The sequence below is a fragment of the Podarcis erhardii genome (genome assembly GCF_964252035.2).
Source record: "Podarcis erhardii genome assembly, chromosome: 2".
In the NCBI taxonomy this organism is placed as follows: domain Eukaryota; kingdom Metazoa; phylum Chordata; class Lepidosauria; order Squamata; family Lacertidae; genus Podarcis; species Podarcis erhardii.
The window spans coordinates 119,199,913-119,223,649 of NC_138498.1; the positions used below are offsets into that span (position 1 = coordinate 119,199,913).

The window sequence follows — 23,737 nt, forward strand, 5'->3', positions numbered from 1 at the left end:
ACATTTATAGGATTGCACTATGGTAGACATGTATAGGATTACACGTTAACCCTTCAAGGTTCACAAGACTTATTTCTTCCACAAACTTGCACTACCTCCTTTCCCTAGGAGAGGCATAGGTAAACTCGGCCCTCCAGATGTTTTGGGACTACAACTCCCATCATCCCTAGCTACCAGGATCAGTGGTCAGGGATGATGGGAATTGCAGTCTCGAAACATCTGGAGGGCCGGGTTTGCCTATGCCTGTTCTAGGAAAACAGGTTTGTTGTTGCCTTTGTTTTGAACTACAGTTCCCAGAAGCCCTTGCGAGCCCCAAAGCAGACGCTTGGCACCTTTCCTTTGTGGGGAAACCGGCCAATTTTAAAACAAACAAACAAAAGCCCCAAATGCACAAGCGGGATGGAACCCGAAATAAGGGTCAGGGTTGGGAATTTAAGAAGAAAAAGAGACACACCCCTAAGCATTGCAAAGAGATAATAAGTAGTATCTGGACTTGCAAACTATGCACAAGCAGGATGGAACCCAAAATTAGGACAGGGGTTATTCAACATCCCGGTCTTATTCAACATCTTTATGAACGACTTGGATGATGGACTCAAGGGCATCCTGATCAAATTTGCAGATGACACCAAACTGGGAGGGGTGGCTAACACCCCAGAGGACAGGATCACACTTCAAAACGACCTTGACAGATTAGAGAACTGGGCCCACCCAAACAAACAAGATGAATTTTAACAGGGAGAAATGTAAAGTACTGTATTGCACTTGGGCAAAAAAAATGAGAGGCACAAATACAAGATGGGTGACACCTGGCTTGAGAGCAGTACATGTGAAAAGGATCTAGGAGTCTTGGTTGACCACAAACTTGACATGAGCCAACAGTGTGACGCGGCAGCTAAAAAAGCCAATGCAATTCTGGGCTGCATCAATAGGAGTATAGCATCTAGATCAAGGGAAGTAATAGTGCCACTGTATTCTGCTCTGGTCAGACCTCACCTGGAGTACTGTGTCCAGTTCTGGGCACCACAGTTCAAGAAGGACACTGACAAACTGGAACGTGTCCAGAGGAGGGCAACCAAAATGGTCAAAGGCCTGGAAACGTTGCCTTATGAGGAACGGCTAGGGGAGCTGGGCATGTTTAGCCTGGAGAAGAGGAGGTTAAGGGGTGATATGATAGCCATGTTCAAATATATAAAAGGATGTCACATAGAGGAGGGAGAAAGGTTGTTTTCTGCTGCTCCAGAGAAGCGGACACGGAGCAATGGATCCAAACTACAAGAAGAAGATTCCACCTAAACATTAGGAAGAACTTCCTGACAGTAAGAGCTGTTCGACAGTGGAATTTGCTGCCAGGGAGTGTGGTGGAGTCTCCTTCTTTGGAGGTCTTTAAGCAGAGGCTTGACAACCATATGTCAGGAGTGCTCTGATGGTGTTTCCTGCTTGGCAGGGGGTTGGACTCGATGGCCCTTGTGGTCTCTTCCAACTCTAGGATTCTAAGAAAGAAAGAAAGAAAGAAAGAAAGAAAGAAAGAAAGAAAGAAAGAAAGAAAGACTCTCGATGCATTGGAAATAAATAATAACAAATGCATAAGCAGGATGGAACCCAAAATAAGGACAGGGGTTGGGAATTAAAAAAGAAAAAGAGACACCCCCATGCATTGCAAGTAAATAACCATAATTCCTGGACTTGCAAACTATGCACAAGCAGGGTGGAACCCAAAATAAGGATAGGGGTTAAGAAGAGCAATAAAAAAAAGGAAGAAAACCCATTGCAATACTAATACTAATACTAATATCCGGGCTTCCATCAACTCTTTGCTTGGCCAAAGAGGAGAGGAGAGAGAGCGAGCAGATTCCTAGAAAGGAGCCCCAGAGAGTTAGTCTGGCCTCTTCCTGCTGTATCTCCTCCCCCTGCAAACGGAGTCTTGCGAAGCCACTTTCCCCCCGTCTCCTTCCTTCGCCTCCGGGAGTGGCTGCAGATCTGGGGGGTCTCCGGAGTGGGGGGGAGCAGGTCCCTTCCGGAGGGGAATCTGGGTAAGTTGCACCCATAGAGGAGGCGGAGAAAGGGCACGATCCTGATTGGGTGGGGGAAGCAAGAGAGGGAGATCTGGCGGGGGATCGAGTCGCTCTCTTCGCTCCGGGGGTGGGGGGGGGGAGAGAGAGTTTGCTCCCTTCCACCTCTAGCCATAAGGCATAAGGAAGAGGAGCAAGATCCTGGGTTCAAATCCTCCAGAGCAGAGGCTCTTTGCAAGAAGGGAGGAGGAGTTGAATTGCATCTGTGCATGTTGAGATCGTTTAAGGTGCACTCAGTTTCATTTGTTATTGCATTGTTTTGCCACCTTTCCTCCAAGGGCCCTCGGGTGGCATGCATAATTCTCGTGCTTCCCCATTTTATCCTCCCAGCAACCCTGAAAGAGGAGGTGGAACATGGCCGCTGAAGCTAGGAGCCATTGGCAGCCTTTCCCTTCTCTTTTAAAGCCATCCAAGTTGGTGGTTGGGCTGCCTCTTGTGGCAGGGAGTTCCATAGTTTAAGCACTTGGTGAAGAAGTTACGTCCCCAAGGAACATTCACCCAAACCAGCTCAGGGAGTGTCCCCTTCAGGGCTTTTTAATGAGAGTGAAAGCACATTAAGTAGCAACGCCTGCATCAAATCTCCCTAAAAACAACTCAAGATGAGAGCCTAATGCACAAATACACATTTACTGAGAGCAGTCTGATAGTGATTTAGATCCCTTGGCCATATATTATCTGCGTTTGCCTAACAGTGAGTTGCTTGCCTGCTCTGTTTAGCCAACAATGAATATACCCGACTGGACCCTTCGAACCTGGGAGAGGCAGCCCCATTGAAGCCAGGAGGGCTTACTTCCGAGTAGACCCGGCCGGCATAGCCGCTTCATAGCCTGCTTTGTTTTCTAAGGTGCTCAAGTCGGGGTGTGTGTGTGTGTGTGTGTGTGTGTGGTTATTTCACCACCACCAATGTCTGATCCTCACTACTACAACCCTGAGAGGTAGGTCGGGGTGGGAGAGGACTGAGTTGCTGAGAAACAGCCAAAGCGTTTCATGGCTTGAAATCGAATTGAAGCCTGCCCGGGTCTGACGCTTTTAACTGGGCTGCTCTGTTAAAAAGAACTAACTAACTTAGTTGGTCTTTAAGGTGCTACTGGAAGGATTTTTTTTCCTTTTATTTTGTTTTGACTATGGCAGACCAACACGGCTACCTATCTGTAACTAAAAAAAAAGGATGTATCTACCGTATTTTTCGCTCTATAACACGCACCCGACCATAACACGCACGTAGTTTTTAAGGAGGAAAATCCGTAGGCATGCCACCCATAGGCATTCCCTCCATAACACGCACAGACGTTTCCCCTTACTTTCTAGGAGGAAAAAAGTGAGTGTTATGGTGCAAAACATACATCATACACACATGTGCACATACACACATGCACACAGAAAAGTGGAACGGTCTCCCTCTGGAGGTGGTAAACTCTCCTATCTTGGAGGCTTTTAAGCAGAGGTTGGAGGGCCACCAGTCATGGATGCTTCAGCCGAGATTCCTGCATTGCAGGGGGGTTGGACTAGATGACCCTTGGGTCCCTTTCCAACTCTACCATTGTTCTATGATTCTGTGTCTCTTAACGTGCCTTCGGGCTCCAAAGAAAGACGGCAGCCTTTAACCTTCCCCGTTCCTCGTCAATTGCTTATACAGTAATAAAAAAATAATTAACAATTCCTTCCCCCCTATAAAAAGTTGATTTTTAAAAAGCAAAAAGCCTACGTGTAAAAGCTAAAAATGTCACACGGTGTCTTGGAAGAGGCATTTCTCCTGCTCCCCTTCGCTTTTACAAAGCACGAATTTCATTTGGAGATTGTGTGCGAGTATACGTCAATACATTTAATATATGCAAGGCACTTTGCAGAAAGTAAATTAATGCAAGGCACTTTGCAAAAAGGCATGGTAAAGTTGTGATTTATTATTGGGGTCTCCAACGTGACGCCACAGTGCCCTCAGGCCCCTCCTCTGACTCCCACCAATGTTTCTTGCCCCTCCCAATTTGTTACTGAGGGTTTTGGGGAAGGTGGGTGGGTTATCTTTCTATTTGGGTCAAAATAAAAAAAAATTCCTTCTAGTAGCACCTTAGAGACCAACTAAGTTTGTTATTGGTATGAGCTTTCGTGTGCATGCCCACTTGTGTCACCTGCTTATTTTGTCTAGGTTTTATTTGTTCTTTGTTTTGATGTTGGTTTGCGCGCGTGGTGATGTTGGTTTGCAGAAATAGTACCTTGGGTTAAGAACTTTGCTTCAGGATGAGAACAGAAATCGTGCTCCAGTGGCGCAGCGGCAGCAGGAGGCCCCATTAGCTAAAGTGGTGCTTCAGGTTAAGAACAGTTTCAGGTTAAGAACAGACCTCTGGAACGAATTAAGTACTTAACCCGAGGTACCACTGTACTGCAATTTTCCCCATCTGTGAAATGGGCATTTTGTCGCACTCACAGTAGTTCCAGAATTGCCTGATGCACACAAGTTTATACATGTACCCCACACCTTCTCAAAACAAGGAAAGCACATTTTTGTTTTATTTAAAGAAGAAAACACAGTTTCTTGAAGAGAAGGAGAAACTATTAGTGGACTTTTTTAACGTGTGTGTGAAAAGACAATGAGTTCAGCGCTGTTCTGGTACTGACAGAAAAAGAAAATCTCTGGGTTCAGAATATGCTCAGAGGCACCGTGCTCTAACTGAACGTCTTTCGCACCTGGTTCTGGTTGGTGGTGGGCCTGAGAAACATCAAGTCTGCCCCACCCTTGGCTTCAGCCCTACACAAACATGAATGATTCATATCACTGAATTGTGCCGAGTGACGTCCTGACAAAAGGAGCTTTTGGGGAGGCAAAACCTGTTCGCAACAAAATGCAAACGAAAAGCCGTTTGAGAAATTAATCTGGCTACCCAAGTACGGGGTACGAGAAACGTCAGCAGCAGAAGGGCAGTGAAATAATTAAATAAATTTGTGTTTAAAAATTGGGCATGGCATGGCATGGCAGTTGATTAGATCTGGGACGGACGGACACTTAGAGTTCAAAATTCCCACTTTGGCCATAAATCTTGCTGGTCTCTATGGGCCAGTCACTATTTTTCTGCCTAACCTACCTTTCAGGGTTGCTGTCGAGGTTGGGGGAAAGCAAAGACTGTGAATGCTAAATTGTAAGACCACTGATAATGCACCTTGGCTGTTTTTAGGGTTCCCCCACCAGCCCTTTATTCTCAAAAGCTTTTTTTGTTTTTTAAAGGGTTTGCAAACCTCGGGTCCCCCACCCCACCCCAAGCCTGGGGGTCTCCAGCTCCCCACCCACGTCCCTGGATATTTGTCCATAAAGTAGGGGTGTTGTACGTCCAGAATTTCCCAGATGTAGGTGGGAGTTGCCTGCTGGAAATAGCATCTGGGTGGAATTTTCAAAAATTGGCAAAAACGTCCCGAAAAACCAGGGGGGTATGGCAACCTGTGTCTGGAAGTGTAGATTTTGTATCCTGATTTTCACTTTTTGAAATACGGCAACCCTACCATAAAGACCCCCTACTTGGAAATCAGTGATTGCTCTGAGGGTAGAGAAAGCCATGCACAACGGGGTTATGTGGCATTTGCGTAGCGATGTTTTATTTTTTACTTTTTTTTGCAAAAAGTGGGGAAGTTTCTCCTTGCCAGGGGGGAGCGGCTTGAGGTTGCCATAATGGCTACCAAAACTCCTTAAGGAAGAAAATGAGATGGGCTGCTTTCGTTACAATGCAAGGGGATGTGGTCTGAGCTCACATCTGTGGTTGAGTTTTCCGAGGGATTTTCTTTTTCCGGAGAGATAATATGTGTTCTCTCCTAACCACTTCCTCCTCTGCTTTTAAAAACGCTCTGTTCTTTTTCTGTCGTTCTTGGTGTGCAGACGTGGCTGAGGGACTTGGGCTTCCTGGTCCAAATTCAGATCCCATCACCCCACCCCTCTTTTTATAACATTTTTTATTGGTTTTACGAAATTTTATACATTTTAACCATTTCAAACATGAAAACAAAAGGTTCTGTTGAACCTTCGGATCTCCTTCCCTCCCTCAATGGGTTCCATTTTCGAGATAAAATTCTCTGCATTTTTTTCCTTTATCCATCTGTTCAATATCCCTGACTATGATTTTAACTGTTTACAATGGTCTTTTAAGGAAACTAAAAATTTACTCCAGTCTTTTAAGAATACTTGATCTTCCTGGTTTCTTATTTTCCTCATCAGTTTCCTTCCTTCCATCTTTGGGATAGAAGCATTCTCGCTGCTGTCGTTGCATACACAAAAAGTCTTTTTTCAATCCTTTAGGCCAAACTCATACCATACATTTAAAGCACCTTGATACCACTTTAAACAGTCATGGCTTCCCCCCATTTTCTTTTTCTTTTTTGGGGGGGGAAACTGTAGTTCGTAAAGCGTACAGTCCCCACCCACCCCGAGCTGCAATTCCCACGGTGGATTCACCATGAATCTATCTTTTGGGAATTGTAGCTCTGTGAGGGGAATAGGGAGTGTCTCCTTTTTTATAATTTATTTAATCATTTTTTCAATACAAACAACAATCACAAAAAACACATACAACAAAAACCACAATAACACTAATAACACAATGTAACAATTCAGATTTGAATACTGATATACCTATAACTACACCTTTTTAACAATATTTCCCCACCTCTCCTCCCCCTACTTCCCACCACTATCTATCTGCCTTATCGCTTATGTATTCCTTCCAGATTTCTTCATATTTATCCATTCTTAATTTGCGTCGACATGCAATTCGTTTGTATGTAGCTAGTCTGTCCATATTGTCAATCCATGTGCTCAATGGAATCTTTTTGCGGTTCTTCCAGTTCATCAAAACATGTTTTTTTTGCTTCTAATATGGCACGGTGCATCCATTTTTTAAGACCCCTTGTAATCTCCCACGTTTCCGGTATATAGTTTAGAATTCAATTCAGTTCGGGACTAGGGGGTCTCCTAAAAACTCTCAGCAGCCTGAACAAACCACAGCACCCAGTTGGTTGAGGGTGGTGGGACTGTGGCTAGCAAAAACTACAGTTCCCATGATTGTTCGGGGGGAGTCAATGACAGTTAAAGTGGTATAGGAGCGATTTAAATTTATGTTGTACATGTGACCCTAGAAGTGGGCTGGGTAGTCTTAAAGTTTTGGGGGAATCTGCTTTATTTTTGTTTTACCAATAACCGGAAGTTTCTAGTAAAGCCAGATACAAAATGGCGGCTCAAGGGGTTGGAGCCAATGGCAGCTGCAGGCCACACACCCTGAGGCTGCATCTTGTACTCTGCTTTTGAAGCAGTACGGTGTCGCTAGAAACCGCCATGGCTTCCTCCAAAGAATCCTGGGAACTGTACCTCGCTGAGGATTCTCAGTTGCTAGGAGACTCCCATTCCCCTCACAGAGCCACAATTACCAAGTAATCAGTCCCTATTCCCAAGGAAATTTTAGATTTGTAGCTCTCTGAGGTGAATAGAGGTCTTAAATAGATGAAATTTCCATTCTGTTACATCTAGGCCTCTGTTAGAAATTAGCCAGGCGCCAGGCGCGTTTTGCACCTGGCGCGGGTCCAATTGTGACCACGTGGAGATGTCTAGATGCTAAGTTGGCTACTGACATGTCCATCTGACTGGCCACTCCAGCTTTCTTAAGCAGGTCAGCAGAACTTATTTATTGCATTTATATCCCAACTTTTTCTCCAAAGAGTACATGGTTCACCCCCAGGGGCGCCGACTTATAAAAAATATTGGGGGGGCGGGGGCCCATACCAACTTATAAAAAATATTGGGGGGGCCCCAGACCTCCAAACCGCTGCTGCTGGGGGAACGAAAGGGGCGAGTCCCGGGCTGCCCCGACCTTAAGTGAACCTGTGAGGGCCCGCCCTTTGCGGCAGCCGATTGGCTGCCGCCGTGGGCGGTGAATATTAATGAGCTAGGGGGAATCCCCGCTTCTCGCGGGGCTGGCGTCAGCCCCACGAGATTGTTGATGGGTCGAGAGCCCGCAATCCCACCCCCTCTCTAGATTGGGAGTGGCTTTGCTTTAACTCATTACTGAATGTATTTTAAAAGGTAACTATCGTCAAACAAGGAAAATAAAAAATACCAACATAATTTTGTGATTTTACAAAGCATAATATAACTAATAATTTTCTTAAATTATTGGGGGGGCGGAGCCCCCCAAACGAATTTTTGAGGGGGCTCGGGCCCCCTCAGGCCCCATGGAATCGGCGCCTATGTTCACCCCCCTCCTCAATTAATCCCAACAACGACTCTGTGAGGTAGGTTAAGAGGCTGTGACTGACTCCAAGGTCACTCAATGAGCTTCATAACAGAGTGGGGACTTGAACCCTGATCTCCCACATCCTGGTCCGACACTCTGACCACTACACCACCCTGGCTTCCGAGAGTCCTTCTGCTGTGGGGCAGCTGTGGGGTAAAAAAATATAGGGAAAGCAAAATGTCACTTAGAGCAGGATCTGGAATATTTTGAAGCTTGAATTTCTTTTATTCTGGATTGTTCTATTTGATGCTTCAAGGTGTCGTAAGCCACTTTTAGACTTTTCCTTTAAAATAGTGAAAAACCTCTGGGAAATTATATATAATGAGATGAAAATGATGTTGAAATATACATATATACAGTGGTGCCTCGCAAAACGAAATTAATCCGTTCCATGAGGCTCTTCGTATAGCGGTTTTTTCGTCTTGCGAAGCAAGCCCATTGACAGCTTAGCGGATTAGCGCTATTAGCGATTTAGCGGCTTTTAGCGATCAGCTGTTAAGCAGCTTATCAGCGGATCAGCTGATAAGCGGCTTAGCGGCTTAGGAAAAGGGGGGGAAAGGGAAAAAACCCGCAGGAACTCGCAAGACATTTCGTCTTGCGAAGCAAGCCCATAGGGAAATTCGTTTTGCGAAGCGCCTCCAAAACGGAAAACCCTTTCGTCTAGCGGGTTTTCCGTCTTGCGAGGCGTTCGTCTTGCGGGGCACCACTGTATCTGGGTTTCTAAAACTGATCTAGGTGCAGGCTGGACATGTCTGCAGGGCCTCTGTGATCGCTTCCCACTCAAAATCTACTCTCTGTCTCCCTCAGGAAAAGCGCCACGTTTTGTGGAGGACCGCTGCTCGCTTTGGGCCGACGTGGAACGACGGACGCTGTGCACCCCGGATAATCCGAGTCGGGGCGAGGAAAGGAAGAGCTGGGCGAACACCTAGGCGCATTCGGGAGATTTGCTGCCTTCGGGAGCGAGTGCGAGGGAAATGTCCGCCGAGCAGACCCCACGGATCCTCCAGGAAAAGAGCATCCGGGAATTCCTCCAGAGGAAACCGGGGGAAGAGATCAAGCAGGAGTCTCGCGACGGCCTCCTTCAGCAGTGGGAAGCCCAGTGGCAGGAGTTCCTGAAGACGGTGGAGGCGTCTCAGCCGGGGCCCCCGCAGCCGCCCGAGGAGCCCACCCCCTGGGACGACGCCAAGGCCTTCCTGGCTTCCTTCGAGCAAGTGGCCGAAGCCTGCCGGTGGCCACGCGAGGAGTGGGTGACCCGGCTGCTGCCGGCCCTCAGCGGGGAAGCCAAGCACGCCTTCGGCAGGCTGGAGGGCCGGGACAGGAAGGATTATGGGAAGGTGAAGGCGGCCATCTTGTTAGGGGACGCCATCAGCCGGGAGAAGAACCGCCAGTATTTCCGGCACTTCCGGTACCAGGAGGCCGAGGGGCCGCGAGGGGTGTACAACCGGCTGCAGGAGCTCTGCCGGCGGTGGCTGAAGGTGGAGAGGCACTCCAAGGAGCAGATCCTGGAGCTGCTGATCCTGGAGCAGTTCCTGACCGTCCTTCCACCGGAGATCCAGGGCTGGGTCAGGGAACGGGGGCCCGCATCCTGCACCCAGGCAGTGGCCCTGGCCGAGGATTTCCTCTGGATGCAACGGGAGTCTTTGAGATGGGAGCAACAGGTGAGAGACCCCGCATCCTCTCCCCTCCTGCCCCTCCCTGGGCGACAAATGTGGCCCTCCGGACCTCTCTGCCTGGCCCTCGCCAGCTCTGCTTTGCACTGCCTGACTGGGGCACGGGCTTGAATTCCGATCAGATCCTTTGCTTGTGTGGATAAAGGATAGAAAGGGATCTGTGTAGAAGCTAAGCCTCCTCATTTTGTTTGCCTCTGGCTAGAAATCCTTTTTTCAAAAAAAAATTATTCATTTTATAACACAAATAAACAACACAAACAGAAAAACAGACAATACAAACAAATTCTTGTCTTCTCCTTATTTTTTCTAAACATTGTTAGGTGAGCTTTCCCAAGTCCTCCCTATCTGATATTCATTTTACCTCATCTTTAGCAGTTTACATATATCACAATTTTAATCATTTTTAAAATCACACTTACTTTTACCATAATAATCTTCACATTTTATTCTTTACAAATAATACTATTTTAAAATTCACTATCTTCTACTTCTAACCCTACAGCCTGTATCCACTTCCAAAGCTAGTCTAAGATTTAAATATTAACACATTTTTTCAAATATTCTTTAAACGTCTTCTAATCTTCTTCCACCATCTCTTCTCTCTGGTCTCAGAGTCTCCCAGTCAGTTCGGCAAGTTCCATATAGTCCATCATCTTCATCTGCCATTCTTCTATAGTTGGTAAATCTTGTTTCTTCCAATTCTTCGCTAATAAAATTCTTGCAGCTGTTGCGGCATACAGAAAAAAAAGTAACATCCTTTTTGGGGATTTCACCCCCCACTATACCAAGTAAAAAGGCTTCTGGTTTCTTAATAAATGTGTTTTTCAACACTTTTTTCAGTTCATTATAAATCCTTTCCCAGAAGTCTTTTACCTTGGAGCACATCCACCACATGTGGTAAAAGTTCTGGCTACAAATCCAGCAATATCCCAGCCACATGGACAGGCTATTCTTATTATTATTGACAGGGAATAATCATCAGCATCATCATCTACTGGTTTCCCCATTCCTGTTCTAAGCAGAGCCTCACTCAGATGGAAGATAGAATCCAGCAGACCTCCTCAATGGACCTTTTTCACTTTTGGATTTATTATAATTACACGTTTATCCCACATTTTCCTCCAGTGACCTCAAGGTGGCATACAAAACATCGTTCTCCCTTCCCCATTTCATCCTCACAGCAGCCCTGTGAGGTAGGTTAGGCTAACAGATGGATGGTGGCTCACCCAGTGAGCCTCATGGCTGAGTGGGGATTCGAACCCTGCTCCCCCAGGTCCTAGTCAGACACACTAACCACTACACCACCCTGGCCTTTTGTCTTTGACCAACACTCTCACTGTTATACCACACTGCTCTCTTTACCCATGAAGCTAAAAGCCTGCCAGTATTAGAAAGGAAAAGGTATTCAGCAGGAAGCGGGGCCAGCAACCGAGAAGGCCCTGTCCTTTCTATCCTCAAAGTATTGTTTTCGCAATAGGAAGGGCCTGGTGGGGAAGGTTTGGTTTCCCAAAAGTTTAAAGTAGCTGGAGGATATACCGGTACTGCAAGAGCCTTTGTGTGTGTGTGTGTTTGTGTGTGTGTGTGTGTGTGTGTGTGTGTGTGCTGTGTTGTTGTTTAGTCGTTTAGTCGTGTCCGACTCTTCGTGACCCCCTGGACCAGAGCACGCCAGGCACTCCTGTCTTCCACTGCCTCCCGCAGTTTGGTCAAACTCATGCTGGTAGCTTTGAGAACACTGTCCAACCATCTCATCCTCTGTCGTCCCCTTCTCCTTCTGCCCTCCATCTTTCCCAACATCAGGGTCTTTTCCAAGGAGTCTTCTCTTCTCATGAGGTGGCCAAAGTCTTGGAGCCTCAGCTTCAGTTCTGTAGTATCACCTTATTTTATTTGCTGACTAAGAACCCCACAACTGTATGATCCCTCCGCTTTATTATTGCAGGGTGTAGATTGGGGAGCAATGATGTTAACTCTTTCATCTTGACATCAGATGTCAAGGAAATAAGCAGCTATCCTATTTCTAAAAGACATCTGAAGGCAGCCCTGTTTAGGGAAGTTTTAAATATTGAATGCTGTATTGTTTTTAACACTCGATTGGGAGCCGCCCAGAGTGGCTGGGGAAACTCAGTCAGATGGACGGGGTATAAATATAATAATAATAATAATAATAATAATAATAATAATAATAATAATAATAATATCTATTCAGGTTGTTGTCGTCCCCCATTTGGCAAGTCCTCGCTTTAAGCAAATGCCTACTTGTGAAGCAAAATGCTGTTTTGTTGTTTCCTGCTGGATCTTACATTATGTGCGATTTTTTGCTGTTTCGTTCTGTTTGTGTGTAAAATTTCCCCCTTCGAGTTGTGATTTACAAATTTCAATAAAAAGTCTCCCCCCCCTCTCTTTATATATATGGTGAGGCAGAGAGATGGTGATTGGTCCAAAGTCACCCAGTGAGCTTTGAAGGGAAGCTTTCTCCCAGATCCCAAAGCAGTGCTCTAACCACTACACCATGCTGTCGTTTGGGGCTGAGTTGGTGCCAGGTTCTTCCCTCCTTTGCTGTTGCCCTGCTGCTCCTGCTCCTTAGTGCTGCTTCATGTTCTGGTCCTCCCTACTGTTTCAGGTGGCAACGGCAGGGGTTTCTTTGGCGGCAGTGGCCGTTCCACTGGCCGAGGCGGAGCCAGTGGCGCCTGATTCTGGAAAGAGGCAGCTGTGCATGGTGGTGAAGCAGGAGATGGATGCCGTCAACATCAGTGCCCATGGTGAGCATGGAATGCCGACCCACGGGAAAGAAGTACCGTATTCAGGCGAATCTAATGCGCCATGAAATTGAATGCACACCTCAGTTTTCAAAACCTTGAAACCGGAAAAATATTTGCTATGTCAGCCGTGTTTTTCAAGCTTGCTGTCGAATATAATGCGCTGTCAAGTCTAAGGCGCACCCTAATTTTTGCAGTGTAACTACTGAAGCAGACCACATACATGGGGAGAAAACAGTAGATCCGGCTGAAAGATGTGCACTGATCATTGCAATGCAGTCCTAATCATTATTACAGTGGCACCACAGTGGTACAGTGGTACCTTGGAAGTCGAACGGAATCCGTTCCCGAAGTCCGTTCAACTTCCAAAATGTTCGAAAACCAAAGTGCGCCTTCTGATTGGCTGCAGGAAGCTCTTGCAGCCAATTGGAAGCCGCGGAAGCCCCGTCGGACTTTGGGCTTTCAAAAATAGTTTGCAAACCAGAACACTCACTTCCGGGTTTGCGGCATTCAGGAGCCAAAACGTTTGAGAACTAAGCAGTTCAAAAAGCAAGGTACGACTGTAAAAGCAAAAGGGGGTGGGGGCTGTGAGGGGACGTGGCTATGATTATCACGAAAGGGCCCTAGCATACCTGCTTCCTTGGTAATAATAATAATAATAGTAATAATAATATTACATTTTATTTATACCCTGCCCTCCCCGGCCAGAGCCGGGCTCAGGGCAGCTAACACCAGTTAAATTACAGTAAAAACATAATAGGGGGGAAAAAACCCAATTTAAAATACAGGTGAAAATGCAATTTAAAATGCAGCCTCATTTTAATAGTAGCCCATAAATCAAAACCCTAAAGGGAGGGAAACATAAGGGTCAGACTGAGTCCAAACCAAAGGCCAGGCGAAACAGCTCTGTCTTGCAGGCCCTGCGGAAAGATGTCAAGTCCCGAAGGCCCTAATCTCTTGTGACAGAGTGTTCCAGCAAGTCGGGGCCAGTACTGAAAAGGCCCTGGCCCTAGTTGAGACCAATCTAACCACCTTGCGACTTGGGACCTCCAAAATGTTGTCATTTTTAGGGTGCTGCGGGCGGTTCCGCCACACAGGATGCCGAGCTGAGGGGGTACAAAACTGAGAAGAAGCGTAATCAAGAAGATCCATTTGGGGGCGCCATGTTTTGGCCTTGCGCTGGGCTCCATGTTACGAAAGATTCCTGTATTGCAGGGGGTTGGACTAGATGACCCTCGGGTCCCTTCTGACTCTTAAGGTCCTGTGATTCTATGAAAGATTACAAAAGCCTGCCCCTGTGCAACCCCTGGCTGTTGTCGATGCTGGATGGGGCTTTGATGGGAACTGGGAGTCCAGATGCCTTGAAGGTTCTCTGTCTCTGCTGCAAAATGTGGGGAAAGCGATGAGCTTTTGTGGTCGCAGGCTTGGCTCAATAGTGTGCTTCTGTTTTTGACCAAAGCTGCAGGCAAGCTGCAGTTGAGCTAAGCCTCCAGGCCAGTATGTGTGTGTTTGCAGATAGATAGGGAGATAGATAGGGAGGGAGACAATGGAAAAACATCAGCCGGCAGCGATGGGGGAGACAACTGTAGCTCAACGGTAGAGGGCATCTGTCCCCAGCATCTCCTCTCCGAAAACCTTCTGTCTCTCATGCAAAGCGGGCCTCACTCTGCAGCAACAGACTCTCACTCTAGGGAAGCTTTTAATGTTTGATGCATTACTGTATTTTAATATTTTGTTGGAAGCTTCCCAGCGTGGCTTTGGAAGCCCAGCCAGATGGGCGGGGTATAAATAAAAAATTATTAAGTAAATAAATTATTATTAAAAACAAAACAAATTCCTTCCAGTAGCACCTTAGAACAAAGGAATTTGTTTTGTTTTGACTATGGCAGACCAACACGGCTACCTATCTGTAACTTAAATTATTATTATTAACCTTAATAACAATAATAATAATAATAATAATAATAATAATAATACCTGTGCCTTCAGGTACACAGGACCGAGGCCGTTTAGGGCTTTAAAGGTCAGCACCAACACTTTGAATTGTGCTCAGAAATATACAAGGAGCTAATGTAGGTCTTTCAGGACTGGTGTTAAGTGGTCTCAGTGTTATGTGGTCTCAGTCTAGCTGCCGTATTCTGGATTAGTTGTACTTTCTGGGTCACCTTCAAAGGTAGCCCCACGTAGAGTGCATTGCAGTAGTCCAAGCGGGAGATAACCAGAGCATGCACCACTCTGGTGAGACAGTCCGCAGGCAGATAGGGTCTCAGCCTACGTACCAGATGGAGCTGGTAAACAGCTGCCCTGGACACAGATCTGACCTGTGCCTCCATGGACAGCTGTGAGTCCAAAATGACTCCCAGGCTGCGCACCTGGTCCTTCAGGGGCATAGTTACCCCATTCAGGACCACACCCACCCGGCCTGTCCCCCCCAAATCTTGTCAGGATTCAACCTCCATTTGTTAGCCGCCATCCATCCTCCAACTGCCTCCAGACACTCACACAGGACCTTCACTGGTTCTGATCTGAAAGAGAGGTAGAGCTTCAGGTTTTTGTAGACGGATATTGTGGCTGGGGAGACCCAGCCAGATGGGCGGGGTACAAATAATAATAATTATTATATTATTATCACCTCTCAGTCTCCTCTTCAACAGGCCTCTCTCTCTTCCGGCAGGTGACATCCGACAGGGCGAGAACAGCGGGGAAATCCTTGGGCTCCAGTTGCAAAGAGTTGAGCAGCAGAAGCTGGAGGAAAACTTTGGGAACCAAGGCGGGCCGAGGCGGAGAACGAGAAACCACCAGGCCGAGAAGTGGAAGAAGCCCCCCATTCCTTGCCCCGGTGGCGGGTTCCACAACGCCTCTATCTCGGAAGAGAAGCCCATTGAGAAGAGGAAGTACAAGTGCAACGTTTGCGGGAAGTTCTTCAGCTACAAGTCGAGCCTTAAAATACACCTGAGAATCCACACGGGGGAGAAGCCCTACAAATGCCAGGAGTGCGGGAAGAGCTTTATCCGGAGCGACCTCCTGGCGTCGCACCAGAGAATCCACACCGGAGAGAAGCCCTACAGCTGCTCCTACTGCGGGAAGAGCTTCTGCGACCTGTCCACCCTTATCAAACATCGGAGAATCCACACCGGGGAGAAGCCCTACGTGTGCCTGGAGTGCGGCAAGAGCTTCAGCCAAAAGGCGATCCTGAATTCGCACCAGCGGATCCACACAGGGGAGAAGCCACACAAATGCCTGGAGTGCGGGAACAGCTTCAGCAGGAGCACTTACCTTACTTCTCATCAGAGAATCCACATGGGTGAGAGAACGTACAAAAACATCGGCTTCTCTGAGCAGTCGGGCCTTATTCATCCTCAGAGAATCCACGTCGAGGAAAAGCCCCACAAATGCCCGGAATACAGCCCAAACTTTAGCCAGCCGTCGTCGTGCGCAACACATCAGAAAATCTATGCACTGAGCGACACTATCAACGTTTTCGAGTGTGGGGAGAAACTTCAACTGGAGGCGGCGTCTTATGAGACTTCTGAGCGTCCTAGCAATTAGACTCATGTCTGGTCGCCTGCGGTGATTTGAGCTTGCCTCCTGGCGACCAGGTGTGTTCCCCCTTCCAGCAGGGATTAAAAGCCACATTCTTTATAAACGGCAGCACTGTAAATGCTCCTTCAGTGGAGATGCAGACAGGGCAGGGGGCGCGATTTTATATCCTTTCGCATTCTGTTTTGCAACTAGCTGTAGGCAGCTGCCAGGTTTGAGAGCTGAGGAAGCGTTTTCCAGCTTCCCTTCCCTTCCTTTGCGCTGGCGTTCCAAGTGACCAAGCAGAGGGAAAAGCCATCCTAGCCTTTGCCCTTCGGTCGGCTTGCGTGTTTGATCTGTCTCAATCAATTCAGCCAACTGACCTGTGAAATATTAGTCATGTATTGTCAGATAATGATCAAGTACAGTGGTACCTTGGGTTACATACGCTTCAGGTTACAGACTCTGATGACCAAGAAATAGTACCTGGGGTTAAGAACTTTGCTTCAGGATGAGAACAGAAATTGTGCTCTGGCGGCGCGGCGGCAGCAGGAGGCCCCATTAGCTAAAGTGGTGCTTCAGGTTAAGAACAGTTTCAGGTTAAGAACGGACCTCTGGAACGAATTAAGTACGGTACTTAACCCGAGGTACCACTGTATTTGAAAAGGCTACCTTTTCATCAGAGTCCCCCCTCCCCTTTTTAATGACTTTCCCCAACTCTCCAAAGTTGCAGCTGTTGAGGACTGCATTCCCTTGCAGATAAGCTTTTTTAATCTTTTTTTTTGAGGGGCGGGTGCTGGTATTGGATGGGGGCAAAGAGCCAAAAGTGGGCAGTTTTCAGGGTTGCAAAGCATTCTCTCTGCCACCTCATTTCTCTCTTTCTCCCTCCTTCTTCCTTGTCCCCAGCGTCTGGTGTCCAGAGGTAGACTGCTGCAGCGTATGAAGGCTCCATTGTGTCACCCACATCCCATAGAAATTTTGCAGGCTTTCCCTGTCTTTTTGGGCTACAGTCATACCTCATGTTACGTCTGCTTCATGTTACTTTCTTTCAGGTTTCATCCCGCGGCGACCCGGAAGTACCGGAAAGGGTTACTTCCAGGTTTTGCCACTCGCGCCTGCGCAGACGCGCAAAATGACGTCACACGCATGCGCAGAAGCGGTGAATCGCAACCCATGCGTGTGCAGATGTTCATGTTGTGAACGGGCCTCCAGAACGGATCCCGTTTGCAACCAGAGGTACCACTGTACTTACTGGGAAAACTTCCCTCTCTTTCTCTCTCATACACCTACACACATTGCAGAAGAGGAAATAATCACAGGAAGGTTAGACTAGAGAGCAAAGACTAGAGTGGGTCTGCAGAGGGCCAGATGAAATGAGGTTGGGGGGGGACGCAGCCTTCCCACCATTGATTTAAAGTGTCACTTGCGACTGTACCCAGTGAGCATCGCTCCAACCTGTTCCCTCTACTCGCTACCCCCCCCCCGAGACCCAGTCCCCTGCAAGAGTTTTACAAAGCTGCCAACTTTGTAAAGGGCAGGGGAACTTCCCGCAGCAAGAAAGTTAGGGAGTCCTGGATGGACCTTTGACCCTGATGCTTCCCCGAGATTCTTTTCCTCTTGGGAGATTGCCTGCAGTCCTAACAGGTGGCCAGTAGAAGGCGTGTTGCTGGGTTAATAGTTTGCCCCCCCCCCAATCTTACAGGTATTTGTGGGCGGGGGGCAAGTGGCCTGTCCTTGCTAACAACTGACACCCTGGAATACTTAACAATATTTGGTAAGATGATTATTATTTCTTTGATCATGAAAGTGAAGAGCTTGTAAGAAGGTTCAAGAAGACACTCCCCCCCCTCCCTGAAAAACCTGGGTTTTCACATGATGCTGGTGAATCCTGACAATTTCTGTGTGGCTCTTCTGGAACATTTTGAGCCTCTTGGGTCGGAAAAGCTCTTGTCGCAGCCGGGGCACCAATGTCCTTTCTCCCCTGCTTGGATTCTCTGATGAGATGTAAGGTTTGCGCCCAAGAAAAAGCCGTTTCCGAAGTGCAAGCTTTTGTTCAGCTTCTCTCCACCTCTGTGGACAATCCTGGTTTCCTTCTCCTCTGCCGCTCCCTGCTTTCCCACAGCCCCTTCCCTTGCAATCTCGAAAGGTAGAACGGAAATTGTCCCTTCTCCTCTTTTATGTTGGTGTTAGCAGAGCTGGGTGGATTTGGCCGTATCGGTGGGCAGGTTTTTGGCCTACTCCGCAAGGCCAGTCCTTTTCTTTCCCCTCTGCTTAGAAATGCATAATGGCCACTCTCATATTCGGGAGAAAGTGAAAACGAGGGAAGTGCTCAGGAAGATGAATGGGCTGGATCTGAATTGCCCCATCAGAGACACCAGCCATTCAGTACTGTGCCTCTTCAACATTTGAATTGCCCCGTCCTGATCCTTGGTCACACCTGCGTTCGACGGAACGGTTGGCTTTTTAAACATAGCTAGGCGATTGGCAGCTTTGCGGTTTTTGCGGTCTCACAGTGGCCTCCTTGAAAAAGAGGGCAGCGGTAGGGTGGGAGGCTGGGAGCCCAACAGCAGATGGCGCCAGAGCCAACGCAGGCAGATCCTGATCTAATTCTGCTATTCTCCCTACTGAGTCCTACAAGGGGCAATGCTGAGACTGGTTGCCAGGTGCATTGGGAGGAATTGGGACGGAGGTTGGTGGGACAAGACGGTATAGGAGTTTCATAACGACAACGCCTACGAGGCTTCTCTGCATTGCGAGTTCGCCTTTCTGAGAGGCTGGATTCTTAACCTCCCTTTTCTCTTAAGCTTCTATAACTTCTTTGGTGGTGTGGAGGCGGCAGAGGGAGAGAGAGAAACTCTTCCGCAGTTGAGATCTTCCTGAACTGTAGGCTCCCCCCTCCATGATGCCGTCGCAAACACCAATTCTCCTGAACCCCTAGCACAGATATGGTGACCCATCTTCGTATTCGCTTCCGAGAACCTCTTGAGGGGGCCATGTTCCAGTCCTGGGGCCAGGGGCAAAAGGGGTGGAGCAACAAATGCTTTGGGTGGGGTATACTTTTGTACAGTAGGCCAGTTTCCAAGCCTCTCTTACCTTCCCCTGGCCTGCAAGAAGCATAACCAGAGTGCAGGAACACATCCCAGCCAGGCAAAACCTCTCCAGGAGAGTACGATGTGGGGGTCAGTGACGGGGTGGCGTAGGGAGAGGTCCGGGGGGGTTGGAGGGCTGTGTTTGACTTCCAAACCCTTGCCAGCACCTTAGGGATTCCTGATTGCAACACCGAATAACGGCTCAGAATTTCTCTGCCTTAAAAAGATGATCTCCCTGAGTATGGTAGCTGCTGGGGAGCTTTCTTGAGCCGTAAAATGTGTCCCCAACCAAGAACACTCGCCCATAGTTTTCAGAGAGACGTCTTGATTTCAGACCTTGGCATCAACATGAGGACAGATGGGTCCAGCCTTGTGTTTAACAGAATGTGCCTGGTCGCCATAGGTGAGCGCGAGCTCTGTGCAGGCGAGCAAGCAGGTTGGCGGAGGAGCAACAGCACGTCCCTGCCTTCTGTTCACCTGCTTGGTTTCCATCCCAGTTGCAGAGGGACAAAACATCTTTCTCCATACCAGCATGGAAATGCAGAAGGGGGGGGGGCGGGGGGTATGGCATGATCTGCCTCTCCTCCAGCAGCCCTCTTGGTTACAAATCACATTATATTTTTTTGCTAGCCTAAGATGCTCATAGGCGGTGTTTGCATCTAGACTGTGGAGGAAATGGAGAGCAGGCTTGGGGTTTTTGTGTGTGTGTTTTGCTTTTTCCCAGGCTAACGAGTGTAGTGGGGCTTAGTCAGATCCTGACATAATTATTTTAAGTTCACTATTTGATTGTCAGTTCATGTTTCTCTTGGCAACTGCAGTAGATGTTCTTTTGAGGGAGCTGTTTCTAATCAAGCTTGAAATTTGCCGAATGACAAAGAATTTGATCTCCGACAACTGGTTTGCCCCAAGTGGGGTGACCCGGACTTGGACCTTTTGAGTTCAGTTCTTCACAAACCTCATTTTGGAAAAACTTGGCACCCATAAAGTCAACCTGTTCAGACTTTCCGGAGATTTAAATTTTATTAAAAGGCAACTTTTGCTTTTGTTATTGTTGTTTAAATGCTTTCCTATTGTCGAAACTTTTGATTGTGCTTTTCAAATAGTTTTTAAAAACATACTTTTTTCTAAAAACAAAAAACCCTGTTTTTTAAAAGGTTTTATGAAGTTTGTAACCTGAACTGCTTTCTGCGTGAGAATTGAGATGTGTATGATATTTTAAATATGGTAAATAAAATACCCTGGGTCTCAAGAGATTTGTGTGATTACGGTGGTGGTGTTTTATATATTAAAGATAACGCTGAATTATCTTTTGCTTTCTGCTTGACGTAACGTGCAGTTATATGCAGAACAGTCATAGCTTCCTATGTTCCTAATTTCAAGGTGAGAAGATTAAGCCTTGTGGCAGGCAAACGTGAAAATTCATTTTCAGCGACTGGGTAACAGCAGCACGTTCAGTGTTATTGCGGTGGCTCATATTTGGGCAGGTGGGGTGAGGTGTGCCACCTCTCACTACTGGCTGTTTTTGCATTTTTTGAAAAAGGGAACTCTGGTACTTTGAGACTTAGGGTAGTTAAAAAGCAAAAATTGTTTGTTTTTTTTACAACAAAATGGGTAAAACAAGATGATAGAATCATTTCAAGGAGCAGTAAACTTCTCTATATATATTAAATACAGTGGATATTGCACGTGCTCAGAAATGTACTGGGTGCCAATGTAGGTCTTTCAAGACCGGTGTTATATGGTCTTGGCGGCCGCTCCCAGTCACCAGTCTAGCTGCCCCATTCTGGATTAGTTGCAGTTTCTGGGTCACCACCAAAGGTAGCCCCACTTAGAGCTCAGGGCCTCTGCCTATAATCTATCATCGTTATTGGAGAAGAGATGAGATCCCTGCATATTGGAGGCAGGTAAGATGTCCCCATCTATCGACTGGTCATCTTGTGTGGATACCAGGAAAGATCAAAGAACAGATAATTGAACATTAGGCCTGTGAGCACTTAGAAACAGACACTGCGATTACCAAGAGCCCCTTGCCAGCATGACCAGTGCTCAGGGATAGTGGATGCAAGAGTCAGCAACTTCTCCAGGGCCACAACTACCTGGTTCCTAGTCTAGACTGACTGCCAGCAGCTGTCCAGGATTTCAGACCAATTTGTTTCCAAACCTGCATGACAAGCAGGTGGTCCTCCCCACTGGCTATGCCCTGTCCTACTTTCTCACAGATTCCTCCTTCCCACAATGCCCATAGATCCCAGTTTTGGGGCACAGCCTACTTTCTTTAGTTTATCCAACCCCCCTGATCAGTTTCATGAGAACCACCACTTCATTTCTCCAACCGCCATATAGAGGCCCTCCAAACCCAAGAGCTTTGTGGCTTCTTCAGTGTCTCCTCTCTAATAGGTCTTTCCGTTCTTGTTTAATAATAATAATAATTTTATTATTTATACCCCGCCGCCCATCAGGCCGGGCCTCCCCAGCCTGTGCCCCTCTGATCTTTCCCTCAAGTCCTCCTTCTGGGTCCTGATTCTCAATCTGTTTCCTAATCTGCAGCCTCCCCTCAGCTAAACTGCCTGTGCTACCTTGCTCCTTTATTTTTTTTACAGCGAGAACTGTTCCCCCTCTTTCAGCACTTGTGTGAGATTCTTTTTTAAAAAATTCCCAGCCAAACTGATAGTTTGCCCTTCCCTCACCGGGTCTGGACAGGCAGCAAATCTTCTGACGACTTCATTCCCTTAGTAGTCAGAACTCCGACTGCTCATGAACCAGCTCAGTCAATCAGTGCCAGAGGCTGCCCTGATGTAAGAGCAATGCAATATGAACAGCCCTATCATTCTGGCCCCTCTGCAGAGTCTCTTTCTGTATTGTGAAGAGGATGTTTTCCCGATCCAATGAGAATGAACAACTTGGCTGCAAAGCATTTGCTTCATGGCCGAAGTGTGAGTGGAAATCCAGGTGCTCTTGGGATGATCTGAATACGGTGGGATTTGAAAAGCAAAGAAAGCTACTTCAACATATCTGGTTTCCTTTTGAGAATTAACATTGCTTTGTATACAGCTGTGATTTAATATCTAAGCTGCATCTCTATTACTCTTTACAACTGGAAACCTAATAAAAATATAACGGAAAGAAAGTACAGGGAAACAGGGAAACAAGAACTAACACAAAATGCTAATGGCAAAGTCATACAACCTCACCCTCAATCTATGCACAGTCTAATCGTGTGCATGTTTGCTCTGAAGGAGGACACTTTGGAAGAGAGAAGTAATGAGTTCACTTTTTAAGTGATCTGACCTAACTCATCACTCCTGGACTTACATACATACCAGATGCATTCCAGAGCACAGCTATGGATGCCTCTGATTTTTTAAAATGCAGTTTTGGTTTGTTTGTTTGTTTGTTTGTTTTGAAGGGTACTAAATGCATATTTTAGGGGGAACAGGTATTGGAAAGCATACCAGGAAAAAAATGAGATTTTTAGAGGGAGTCGGTGCCTAAAATGCATACAGTTTAAAATGTGAATTTTTTCATGCTTAAAAAAATAATAATCCACAAAAGACAAGAGCTATTAATGAGCGTGTTCAAAACATGACATGGATCCATCCATCCATTACTCTCCAGTAAATGTGGATAAGATGCCCACATTGGAGGCCCTTTGAAATCCATTGGCTTACAGAGACACACACACAATGCTTGCATTGGACGGGGCATTGTTGGGGTGTGTGTGTGCATAACACAAAGTCTCTTGCTACCACATGCAAGAGAGAAAAGAGACAACAGGAGCTCCCTCAATTAATGGGGGGGGGGGGAGGCACCTACATCAGCCGTTCACAGTGCTTGCTCACACAGAGAAATTCTTTGCACCTGTTCAGAGCAGGAAGGAGGGCAGGTGTTTGTCCTAGCATCCAATGAAATGTGGACATGTTTGAAGTGGGCATGTTCAATGTAGGAAAGGTTGAGACAGTACAAACAGCAACTGAGCAGGAAGAACAAATAGTCTCTCCTACATTGCGGATTTTTGAGGGGATATTTGGTGAGACCTTTCACAGGCGCCATAGAGTTAAAAGGTCAAGGACCCCTGGCCGGTTAAGTCCAGTCAAAGGCGACTGTGGGGTTGCGGCGCTCATCTTGCTTTCAGGCTGAAGGAGCCGGCATTTGTCCACAGCCAGCTTTCCAGGTCATGTGGCCAGCAGGACTAAACCGCTTCTGGCGCAACGGGACACCATGACGGAAACCAGAGTGCACGGAAACACTGTTTACCTTCCCGCTACAGCAGTACCTATTTATCTACTTGTACTGGCGTGCTTTCAAACTGCTAGATTGGCAGGAGCTGGGACAGAGCAACGGGAGCTCACCCCATTGCAGGGATTCGAACCA

The 23,737-nt window shown here is 47.1% G+C and overlaps 1 protein-coding gene across 3 annotated transcripts; it reads left to right on the top strand.

The window, feature by feature from the left end:
• The first annotated feature begins 1,884 nt into the window (after nucleotides 1–1,884).
• LOC309336808 (uncharacterized protein) lies at nucleotides 1,885–16,762 on the top strand. Of its 3 annotated transcripts, none has more exons than XM_081853161.1 (4): nucleotides 1,885–2,033; nucleotides 9,143–9,993; nucleotides 12,623–12,761; nucleotides 15,433–16,762. In XM_081853161.1, the coding sequence occupies exons 2-4, from the start codon at nucleotides 9,310–9,312 to the stop codon at nucleotides 16,305–16,307; spliced, it is 1,698 nt and encodes a 565-aa protein (XP_081709287.1). In that variant the 5' UTR covers nucleotides 1,885–2,033; nucleotides 9,143–9,309; the 3' UTR covers nucleotides 16,308–16,762. The 3 variants fall into 3 exon arrangements, with proteins under 3 accessions (XP_081709287.1, XP_081709289.1, XP_081709288.1); XM_081853163.1 differs by having other exon boundaries at nucleotides 12,623–12,752; XM_081853162.1 differs by lacking the exon at nucleotides 1,885–2,033 and adding an exon at nucleotides 7,433–7,524.
• Nucleotides 16,763–23,737: the final 6,975 nt, after the last annotated feature.

Excerpts from the sequence above, each read along its gene's own strand:
- LOC309336808 (XM_081853161.1), top strand. The coding sequence starts at position 9,310 with ATGTCCGCCGAGCAGACCCCACGGATCCTCCAGGAAAAGAGCATCCGG. Across the intron at positions 9,994-12,622 it reads CTTTGAGATGGGAGCAACAG|GTGGCAACGGCAGGGGTTTC; the intron begins GTGAGAGACCCC and ends CTACTGTTTCAG. Across the intron at positions 12,762-15,432 it reads CGTCAACATCAGTGCCCATG|GTGACATCCGACAGGGCGAG; the intron begins GTGAGCATGGAA and ends CTCTTCCGGCAG.